A 12,230-nucleotide genomic window follows, 5' to 3' on the forward strand; every position below is an offset into this window, starting at 1 on the left:
GTACCGGTGTTACGTAGGACAATAGAATACTACTTGTGCGTCAATGTAGTCAACATTCCTAGTAACCTCACGATCAATCCCGTAGCTTAGTGGAATGGGGGGAAAGGGCCTGGGAGCCCACCTCCCTCATATGATTGATTGATATGTGGGGTTTAACGTCCCAAAACCACCATATGATTATGAGAGACGCCGTAGTGGAGGGCTCCCGAAATTTCGACCACCTGGGGTTCTTTAACGTGCACCCAAATCTGAGCACACGGGCCTACAACATTTCCGCCTCCATCGGAAATGCAGCCGCCGCAGCCGGGATTTGAACCCGCGACCTGCGGGTCAGCAGCCGAGTACCTTAGCCACTAGACCACCGCGGCGGGGCACCCCCCTCATATGATCTTACATCTTGAAATAGGTATATACATAACTGAAAATACCTGCTTTTCCCCCAAATAGTCAAGGTCTCCAGCAAGTGTCTCCGCGCCTCCTAGAAAAAAATTCCTAGCTTCGGGCGTGCCCACGATATACCCATAACTACTCTAAATGCACAAATAAGTTGAGCGAAATCGCAACGCTTGCCTCAAATCAATGAAACACATAGGGTAAAAGCCATTACTCGTCTACTGCTTCGCATGACATCGACTCCCAGAATGACTTGAATCTGTCGAATTTTTTCCACTCAAAGTGTTTCGTGCGTTAAACAGAACCTTATGAAGCCGGTCGAAATTTTCCTGGAGAACTCCTCAACGGCATACAGTAATTTGAGTACTACATTGCAATGTAACATCACTGAGCTTTTCTGTCCTTGGTGATATGCATCATTACCTGTTCGTTGGAAAATATAATAAGCGGCGATCAGATAATTCTGTTATCATAAAATATCACAATTTCGACATAAGTCTACAGTATGGAAGGATCTAAGTTCTCTACTGGTGCGCGAAGTACTCTTCCTTGTGGTGTTTCGTAGGCGCGCAGGTAACAAAGAACTCAACTTCTAAACATTTTGTAAGATGATCTAAATGTCGCATAACCTGTAGCATGATCCAACACGGGACCATCTGTGAGCTTTCTGACATTTGTCCACGTGAATATCACTGACCCAGTGATCCATAACGACATTTTAATTATTTACGTTGGTGGAAAAATACGTTAAACGCTCAAATATCTGTGGCACTGATGTTTATTGACATTTACAAGAAAACTGTATAGTTTGCACTTAAATTTACACTTGCTGAATACCTTCATTACCCCCAGCATCTAAACTTATCGGCAAGCACGACCAACACACGGTGTAAAGAAGCTACGAACTGAAGGTGTTCGAACCGATGCTCTCCGAAGACGAAGTGTTGAAGAAAATGGCACAGAGTGTCTTGAGACCACATTAAAAGTTACCTGACAATTTTCGGTAACCAGCTGACTTTAAACAAGCATTTTGGCTTTCGTGCATGAAGCTTTTTTACTTCTTTTGGATAATTAAACTAAATAAACTGTAAGCAGGGAGCGCATACGAGGGGCTTATCTTAGGGTGGGTTCCACTCACTACTTTCTTTCGGCAAAAACTAGTTTTGAGCCACAAGCAATTCTGTTTAAGAGAAGCACGAATGTGGAAAATTTGCACAAAGGGACACTCTTCTAAAATCGCAAACAAATTTTTTTTAAGATTTTGCCTAACGTGTGCATTTAATGCAAGCATTTTCACATACCATTTCGCAGGTTGCCTTTGGGTATAGATGTGACAAACACGATATTCACCATTGAATCCCCTATTTGCTCTGATCAGTACATAATAACGGAATGTCAAAGGACAGGAAAGGTGTGATTCGAATGCATTCGTAAGTTATAATCAGAGTCCAAATGTGCGCTAAACTAAATAAAAACTAGGATAATTGTTTCATGCCTTCCTGCTTGTATTCTATGTGTGACCTAATTGCTAGAATCTGTTACATTGGTCATAAGCAGTCGTGTCAGGTGTCGTGGTATTAATAGTGGGCAGTACAATGTGTTCCATGTCAATCAGTTATTCTATTATCTGCAATTTGGCACCATCTGGGCTTGGTTGTGCGTCTTATTTACCCCTGCCTCCTTATGAATAGAGATCTAAACTCGCATAATTTTGAGTGACTAGTAGAGCCCCTTTAAACTCACCTCATTATATAAAAGAGAAAAATAAGGTAAGAAACCCCTGCTGGGTTCTCATCATATTAATTCAAGCTTCGCTTTCTATGTAGCCGCCAGTATTACAAACTCTGAAATACACTATGACAAGAAAGAGAGAAAGTCGGCAGTTTCGTATGCTACACAACGGACAAAGTTGTTGATTTTCTTTTGTGTACAAAAAATCATAGATTAAAAGAGAAATTAAAGTCTCTGGTTCAAAGGTGAAGTTTAATTTATTCGCAAACATTACGGAACTTCCCAAACCATGGCTGCTAGATATTTTCGATGTGCTGCCGAGTAGCTCACACTTCAATATGTCATTTAGGTGCCCTCTCATGGGATCGAATCTAGGTCCCACAGTTAACCTTCAAGTGACAATGGCACATTACTTGTATTTGGCCAACATTGGACAAGACATTAAGAGCACGAAAAAAACATATACTATGGACTAAGGAGTGGACACAGGCTCCTCGCTTTGTACTTCGTATATACTTTTTTTTGCCCTCTTGGTGTCTTTTGCAACGGAGTATGAACTAACCCAAACTTTCACGTGCCAAAATGAACTCTTTTTTTCAAAATTATCACCATCTGTGCCGCATTCCTGGCGCCACTGTTAAATATTAGCAACCTTATATTACTGTCATTAATGTCACCCTCTTAACAGTAAGCGTAATTAGGAACACGTAATATTAAGACAAAAAGAGGGGTCTAAACTGCAGCTACGACTAAAATCAAAAGCGACGCGTCCTCTTTCTCATCGTAGTTATCACTTACATATGATATATTTCCATATGCACATACATAGGCTAGAACCAGCGCAATCACTGTACTTTTGTTTGCTTTTCAAGGATAAATGTAAACTTCTCTGCTGATCATGATTTTGAAATAACTGGCTCACGAGCTCCAGCACATCTTCATGCTTCTGTAAAATTTATTCTCAACATCAGAGTGAATTCAACTGTGTGCCAACATGCTTAAAAATCGCTCCTTCACCATTGAACAATAAACATGGGGAGCAGAGGGTGGTATCGATCAGGTTAAACAGAACAAAACTCCACGAATACGAGCAATTCACTGGCAGGTCAGCATAGCGATCAAGCGCATAGGCTGTTTTAACTAAGATTCAGATAACCTGGAGCATGCCGGGAAGGTCATCTGCTTCGAATTCACGATTACGAAGTATGTCATAATCGGACGAACATAGAGAAAGAGAAGAGAGCAGCGAAGCACGAGGCAGAAACGACACAAAAGAGGTCATCTTCATTCTGTCACCATGCGCTGGACATTGCTGCCTTAGAAGAAACTTTTCGCAGACAAAACAAGGGCAGTGGATGGCGCGAAAGTTACTTACTCCGAGGAGAGAGTATAAGACGACAGGCGTCGGCGTCCCGCTGCCGTCTCCCATGGAAATGGTGAGGAACCCCTCCTGGATGAAGATTGTCGGCTGAAACGGCGGCTCTGACGCCGCTCGGCTCCCTTGTGACGTAGATACATCTCCAGGTACATGTCCTCCTCACCCATGTCCTCCGTGATTGACGTCGTCGCCATGCTGACTCCTCACTGTCCTGTTCCCAAGAAAACAAAAAAGATTAGGTTCCGCCTGCCTCAACTAGACTTCGTTTCAGGCGACGTCCATAAGCATCTGTCCTTTTTATTTACCGCAGTAAACACCACCTATCATTCACCGCATGTTTATTTGATGCATGCCTTATATGATGCTGTAGAATTTTTATTCACGCTTTTTTGCCGAAGTACTAGAGCCCAACCCGAAGTCATTAAGCAAACCTTCCATGCGAGCTAATGGGCACGCAGAGTGTTTTCCGTTGCTGTGACAGTGTCTTCTGAAATAGCCAACTTCCTATCATATTGATAGGATGATCTACACGACTCATTCCAGTATTTCCACGGTGCTGTATCAGCACTTGGTTAGCTCGTGATTTCAAAAGAATGAAACAACAGTTACCCTAGTAATTAGCAAATCTTGATTTTTAGGTGTTCTTTCCAGTTTCCCGAGGCGAAATAGAAAGCCAAATAGTTATACTAAGCTAAACTCCCGGCAAATTTCATTTCGTTCTCTCTCACACACTTTACAGTATGATTATTCGACAAATTGCAGCAATTGAGCTATCTTGAAGAGCTTTAGTTCGTGGCTTACTTTATATAACGTACGTATTTCGCCTGGAAAATGTGTCCGTATGTAAGACAACATAATTTACAAGTTCGAGTTGTTTTCAAAGACATGGTAGCAACAGGTTTTTCTTTTTTTACTTTTTTTGTAAACAAAACTTCAAATTGCTGCGAACTTTCCTTTCCAGATAATTTACACCAGCATTTCTTGTCATTCAAAACGCTATCACGCGGGGGAGTCCAGGCATACTCAGTCAAGTGTTGGTTTCGTTTATTCCATGCACTTAACAGCTCATCAAGCCTTTGTTTTACTATAAATCTCAGAGAGACCATCCGTATTGCGAAATATTCTGACGCTTCGAATGCCAGAGAATGTATAGCCTACTGACGTGTTTAACTTAACGATAGTCTTATTTTATTTGAATAATTGTGACAAAACGCCAGATTACGACTCTACAGTCCTTCAGACGTGTGAAAGGTAACAGATAAATATTCTATTTTTAGGCATCTTTAAGGACATAACACGGAATTTTCCAATGAGGAGTTAATGTGAATTATTCATATTACAAACAAAAACGCCAGGCCTGCGCGGAAGGCGCCGCACAGTCACAGCGAACGCTAGAATAGCGGCCTTTCAAACCCTTTTCTCAAAACTCATTGGTTAACTACTGCAAGCACACTTGCTTGATACCCACAACGGCATTATTCATAAAAAATTTTTAACAGTAGGTCGGCATTCGCTATGCTACTTTGCGTCATTCTTCTAAAAAGTGTGGTATTCGCTAAACACTTGCGAGGAATTAGGTGTCCATTCTCGGTGCAGTGGCTGGCAACGATGAGGAATCATGGCTGAAATGGGTATGCGCTACAGTTAATAAGGGAACAAGAACAAGCTTTTGTAATGGGTTGGAGCATTGGACAACCCATTCGTTACGCTATTCGCATTGTGCGATGAATGGTTGTTCTTTCGCTGCTTTAAAACGCTTTATAAGTCGTATTAACGCGATTGCTTTCCCAACATCAAGCCTGCCGAAGGCAAGCGTGTCAAACAGCCACAAACAACAGCGTAGCTCAGTAGTAAAATACTGGGCTGGCACACATAATTGATTTGATTGATTTGTAGAATTTAACGTTCCAAAACCACCATATGATTATGAGAGACGCTGTAGTGAAGGGCTCCGGAAATTTCGACCACCTGGGGTTCTTTAACGTACACCCAAATCTGAGCACACGGGCTTACAACATTTCCGCCTCCACCGGAAATGCAGCCGCCGCAGCCGGGGGTTGATCCCGCGACCTGCGGGTCAACAACCGAGCACCTTAGCTACTAGACCACTGTGGCGGGGCTGGGCTGGCACACAGCAGACTCGGATTCAAGCCTCACTGTGTCTTTGGTGCTAGGTTTGCCAACAAGCCACAAGCACCGGCGTACCTCAGTGGTATAATACTGGGCTGGCACCCAGCAGACCCGGGGGGGGGGGGGGCGGGGGGTTCGAGCCTTACTGCCTCTAATGTAAGGTTTTTTTTTCTAATTTTGCGCGATGTGCTTACGGACACCGGCGGCGGCGGCGACGGCGGCAGCGTACAACTGCGCGTGACACAATTTCTGATTAATGAAAAAAAAAACTTGAACTTAATCTCATAACAGCTTTCGCTGTAAAAAAGAAAGTATCACTGCTACCGAACGAGGCTGGTTCTACAGAAAGCAAGAAAGCTTTGTCTCGCTCATATACCATAAAGGATAAGACTACTGTGATGTCCAGTATATGGAAATGAAAACGTTTGTAAGAATGAAAACAGTGTAGGTTTACACCGTGAATGTTTGTTACTTCTTTATTCCTCTGTAACATGAATTCAGTGCTATAGAAAGCCGGAACAGTCGAGCCCAATGTCGCGAACGAATTTAGATGGAAACTCTGCTCTAAAATGTGCCTGCAGTTGACGATTCTGCCAGCGATTTGTTTAGGGATGAAAGCAGTGGGATAAAGTTTTGGTTAGCGTAATTGATAGTAAAATTGGCATTTTTAAGTGTGAAAACCATGACAGGAATATAGGTCGCAGAGGGGGATTTCGGATTACTTGTGACTACCTGTACTTCTATGACCTGCACCGAAATCTAAGTAAGCGGGTGTTGCTGTACTTCGCGCCAACCAGAGTGGGGCCGCAGTTGAGTGTAATTGATATTAATGCTGCTAGAAGTGATATAGCAGCTATTAGGAGTCTTTTTTTCAATGCATTTTAATTTATGCTTGCTGCAGATTTTTATAAACGGCGCACTAGGCCTTCATTGTGCAAGGATTAAGATCTTCACTTTCATGATTCTATGATATTTTACTGCAGCGCAGGAGACAACTACACGCGAGTAATTAAGCGTGGTAGACGGAGCGTCATGGCATCTAGCTCGTTCCTTCATGATCAGCCATACACCACACTATATAAGCCAAATAAACCCATTTGGGCTTTTTCGTCGTCTCCAGTCACCATAGATACATCAGCAATTTTAGCTCTCCCGAACGTATACATCTGCTGAATTTTTTACTCAGCTCAATTTTAGAGATCACAACATCGACACAACCATTGTGTCTTCATCACAGACATCTTTGAAAAGGTTTCATGACGATAACACTGCCAGTGTTAGGCAAGTACTGAGTTAGGAACCAAGTTAGGTAGATACATCTGCTTAGCAAGAAATGCGCTAGAAGAGCATTACAAAAGGACGCTAGAAAAAACAACATTAATAAATGATATCTGGGGTTCACGTCCCTAAACCACGGTATAGTAATGAGAGACGCCAGTGGAGGACTCCGGGCATTTTCACCATCTGATGTTCTTTAACGTATGTACCCTGAAATCGCACTGCATTCGACCATTTAGCCTTCACTAAAATGCGAGCGCCACGATCGGAATCGAACCCTCGACCTTCCTGTCAGCAGCTGAGCACCGTAACCGCTACACCATCGTGGCGGACGACGTATACAGCAGTCCACGGTAGTGGGACCATCTCGCCAGTAAAGTGGCACATAGCCAGACGACGCTGAATGTCCAGTGCATGCTCCAAAATTAAGCCATCCCACTTCATTATAAACAATGAGGTAATGCGAGGAAGACAAGAGCAATGAGACACGTGTTCACCTTTCTGTAAACGTCATGTTGGTCTTTCTCCCGGCGGGTGGGACTATCCGAGAAGAACGGTGGTAAATGGTGCGTACAGTGCCCGACGGCACAACTAGCGGCAGACGGTGTTCGAGACGCGTGCTCACCAACCGGACTGCTATTCGAACAATGACCGTCGATTGCGAGCTGTGTGCAAGTTCCTCAAATGAGCGCTGCCGTGAGGAAGCGCAGCAGCAGCAAAGTGCTTCCGCGAACGAGAGGGCGAGGTCGCCGAACCCTACGCATTTGCCCAGACGCCGTAATCTCTCCTCTGCTAGTATCGATTTTGTCGCCGAGTGAGTTTCGTGAACACCTGCCCTTCAAGACCACTTACATTCAAAAACTGAAATAGCAAAACAAGAAATGAATAGGGTGGAAGCACCCCATAGTTGTAAACTATCAGCTTCCAAGGCCATGTCTGCAAAGCAATGCTTCAATATTCATATGATCTAACGAAATCAGGGCCAGTATTCAACGAACTTCTTACACCAGACTAGTCAGCAAGATTCTGCACTATCGGTTTTTATATTGTGAAAAATAGAATATAAAATGAATGCACGGGTGAAAGTTTTTAAGAATTACGTTCCAGTTCATTAGTCAGTGATCTAAACGAGCGTGGAAGCCTCACAAAATTTATGTTTATTATAATGAAAAGTATAGGCTTCAATAGGCGTGACTTCTTTCTGTGAGCAGAGTGCCGGAGACCTCCTACTGCATCTGCGCCTCTAATGCGCCCATAAATGACAAAAACATCATTCACCGTGCACAGTACTCTGAGCTCTGAAATGTCCACACTGTGTTGCGCCAAAGTCTGGTTGAACAATATCGCCCCGTATCAAGCTAGTTTTTGCGAAGGTTTCGCGTATCTTCTGACATTATGTAATATAATTAAAAAGCTCTTTCATTTGCCTATCTACTCTTTACTCCCCCTTTATCGAAACCGGCTGCTGTTTTCTATAAAACATGTCGGTTCCGGAGACTGTAAAGCAAAGCAGTCAGGGACAATGATGGACATAATTTCACATATCGAGTGTGCGGCCTTCAACAACAAAGTGAGGGTGAAGCGTATAAAAAAAGCAACAAAAAAAGGCTCGGAGGAGCAGAAATGACTTGCACGCTATGAGAAACGGAATTTTCTATCGCGAGTGTATATTATTTTATAAAAAGAAATAGAGTAGCATCGAGCGTCGGACATACAAAAAAATCACAACATATTCACGAAGTGAATGATGATGAGTGAGGCGAAGCGTCCGTACGTCCATCCGGGGTTCTGTCCGTCCGTGCGTTTGTCCGTGCATCCATCCATGCGTCCGTTCGTGCGCCCGTCCATCTGTCTCTCTTTGCGTCATTACGTCCGTCCATCCGTTCATATGTCTATCTGTCTGTTTGTCCATCCATCCGTCCATCTGCCGGTCTGTCTGTCTGTCTGTCCGTCCGTAGGTGCGTGCGTCCATCTGTCCGTCCATGTGCTCGTCCGTCCGTGCATGCGTCCATGCGTCCAATCGCGTTCGAGAATACAGACAGCGCGCGGGTAACACCGACTAGACGCGAAGCAAAGAAGCCGAGCGCAAGCGTCTTCGACGCGCCCGCGGCTCTGCTTTGCCCATGCTCCACCAACGATACACCACGGAGACTATCCAGGAGACTGAGGGAGTCACTCCTTCCTCGCGCACCCAGGCACAACCGGCGCAGCAGCCAATCGGAGAGTAGCGGTACAGCGTCATCTAGAATATCCTCACTCAACTGCAGTTTGTATGTACTTCTATGAAACAGAGCTGTCTATTATGCTGTTTGAGAGATACTGCCTTCCTTTTTTTGTCTCTTCTTCTATCGGTTACGCGACACGCAGGAAAAGGTTAGACTAAGAGTAGCTTCGCCACTAAAATGACCGGACGTCCCCGTTTGTGGCGTGGAGCTCTATGTTGCAAAATCATGTCGTGTAGGAGAAAGAAGGCGACATATGCGGCAGGCTTGTTGGGAGAGCATAGAAGGACAATTTACTTTTTACAGCCGTGATCAAGTTGACCAACGGCTTTACGTGTAGGATTATGTGTTGTACCAGTTAGGCCTTTTCGGGACTTGAGTTGCCCATCAATGCCTGCCCTGTAATGTCAAATTGTCTGTTCACTTTTTTTTTTTTGATGCGGTGGCACCACCTAGTAAAAGACTCAGCTCAAGAGGCACGTGGTGAAGCGAAACACAGTGAGGGGTGAAGCATGCGAAAGCTTAAGTTTTATGGCGTTTCTAAGAGCAAACCATTCACTTATCACAGCCTGACTTTATGGCTCACGTAACCAGCATTCAGAAGCTAAACCTGACTCTTAAAAAGCTAAAGTGACAGGACCACTTATAATTCAGATTCTATAATATAAGTAGCCTAGTAGGAGGCACATGTGAAGCCAAAGTGCAAAAACAAGGACGTCTTCTTACGGCTTGTCATGCCACACGCGTCATATTAATAGCACACAAAAACAACCAGAGAGCGCTATATACAGATACGTCGTCGGTGAATTTCAATCACTCCAGTGATTGCGCTGAGTGCACGCAGAAAACCATGCAAAACATTACAGATGATCATTTTAGTAAGATGCGTCCTTAATAGCAGCTTGTATAGAGCGAGGCTGTCACTAATATTATGCATTTTTCCGTGTTAGTCGACGAGATGACGAGGATTCAATATGGTGTGTTCTTATCACGTCTGGCGTTGGGATTTTGCTACGACAGAGAAATACTTCTCGCTGCGTCTCAGCTTGCTGTTGCGGGCGTCTGCTACAACTCTGGCGCATTGTTGCTTGGTCCGAGGCTCATGAGGTTCATGATCCAGCTTCTTCAGTGGTCATATTAAAAAAAAAAGACAAGTACAGCCTTGGTGACGTTGAGGCTCGATTTCCCAGTTTGACGGTCGGATTTCGACGACGCCGTAGACAGAAACATAAAGAAGATGGAATAAAGCACAATGCATAAAGCACAATGCATCTTTTTGCTGCCGTCATGCAGTTATTCCCTCTTCACTTATCTACATAGATGTACAGGCGTAAGCATAAGTGTGCAGACCACGCGATCGCGTGGCCGAAGGTATCGAGACGCTATATAATAATAATAATAATAATAATAATAATAATAATAATAATAATAATAATAATAATAATAATAATAATAATAATTCCTTTTATTTCTTCAAATAAAACAGTACATGTGACTAGGCCTGCCAAAGCCAATTGGTGGCTTGAGTGGTAGAGCCTGGTAGACAGCAAAACAAACCAGACGCGTTACAAGATTGTATTTCATGGCCTAAGAGGGATGATAGGACAAAAAACAACGTGTATATTAGATTAGTAACAACAGGGCATATAAGCAATAGTTACAAGCATTACACAATTGGTACAGCAATTGAAAGTGAAAAGGTGTAAAGAAAAAAAAGAAAGAATTAGAGCAAATGCTCTAATTGAGCATTTGCTTCAATTTGCTCGTCTCGTCACTATTATTAGAGTGCATTGAGCACTCTAATAATGAGTGACGAGACGCCTGCTGCGATGTGCATGCACGTCCAGTCGTATCAGTTGTCCCCTCATGTCACTCTCTCCGAAGAGCTATAGTCAAAATGACACTTGGGTGTCACTGTCATCGCCCTATCAAATTTGTGCTGGTTATTTTTTTTATAACGTAGACGTTGCGGCGGTGCTGGTTCCAGCGCCGGGATCACGTAGTTATTTATTCCGGTTGATTCATCACTAAGCGTAGCCAGCCTTGCGAAACCTGATGAAGCCAAACACACAAAATCAAATTTCCTCAGCTCAGCTTGCCTTTGTGACGTTAGGCTAAGTTGAACTTAAATGAGCCTAGTTAAGTGAATGTAAGTGTAGCCAAATCTAATCCAGCCTAGTTGATCGTGGTATTACCTGATAAATTCCCGCGTACGTGAGCTTAAGCCCCGCCCTAGTGGCTGTTTTTGTGTTAAGTGCATACGTACGTAATGCTTCGATGTACCCAGATGGGTTGAGAAAAGTACACGTACAGCCAAATCCAGTTATGCATAGTTGATTATGCTATCATTTCATTTAACCGAGAAATGTCAGCCCAAATAAGGCAAACCTTATCGCGGCCAAATAATCCAAGTCGACTTCCCCATGAGCCTATACGCACCAAATCCTGAAAGATACTAAATACTCTTTACTGACACTATACCAACTAACCTAATTTATGTCTATTTAGTGTTAGTTAAGACGTGTACTCGTTAGGTTTGATCAATTAGTCTGATATCCAATCACACACAAAACATAGTGCAGTTTCAGGCGGCATAATTAGGCTAATTACACATAACTAAGCTAATCACGTATTCACTCCACAGCGCCCAAGGACATTACTGTGAGGGGAAAGAATACAAAATTTCAACACTGAATACAAATACTCTTACTTCTACAACACAATAACACAATTCATTGTCAACTATACATAGAGGCATGTGGGAGTAGACAATACAAAGCAGCTTCACTGCACCGTCTCGTCCCTACACATCCTCGCGAGTACACTACTCTAGACTCTGAAGTAATCTTGAAAATACTTCATTTGAAGTAACCTCTGCTACTTCAGAAGGCAACCTACTCCACCACGCTATCATCCTGGGAAAAAATGACATTTTAAATGCGTCAGTGCGGCAGTTTATTTCTCTTATCTTATTGGCATGATCTATAGTTGCGGTGAAATGTAGTCTGGTTTGCAAAAGTATCGTGAGGGGTCCAGACCTGTACGGCTATGAAATATGTTGTGAAAAAGTTTCAACCTCAGATATTCCCTTCGCTTGT

The 12,230-nt window shown here is 43.4% G+C and overlaps 1 protein-coding gene across 1 annotated transcript in view; it reads right to left on the minus strand.

Annotated features, from left to right (window-relative positions):
• LOC119176897 (transmembrane channel-like protein 1) overlaps positions 1-12,230 on the minus strand; it is an 87,257-nt gene that overhangs the window by 63,769 nt on the left and 11,258 nt on the right. Inside the window, exon 2 of the mRNA XM_075878023.1 lies at positions 3,500-3,713. Coding sequence (XP_075734138.1) covers positions 3,500-3,696 — 197 coding nt within the window. The 5' untranslated portion in view covers positions 3,697-3,713. The remainder of the gene's footprint in view (positions 1-3,499; positions 3,714-12,230) is intronic.

Source organism: Rhipicephalus microplus, chromosome X (assembly GCF_043290135.1).
Source record: "Rhipicephalus microplus isolate Deutch F79 chromosome X, USDA_Rmic, whole genome shotgun sequence".
Taxonomy (NCBI): domain Eukaryota; kingdom Metazoa; phylum Arthropoda; class Arachnida; order Ixodida; family Ixodidae; genus Rhipicephalus; species Rhipicephalus microplus.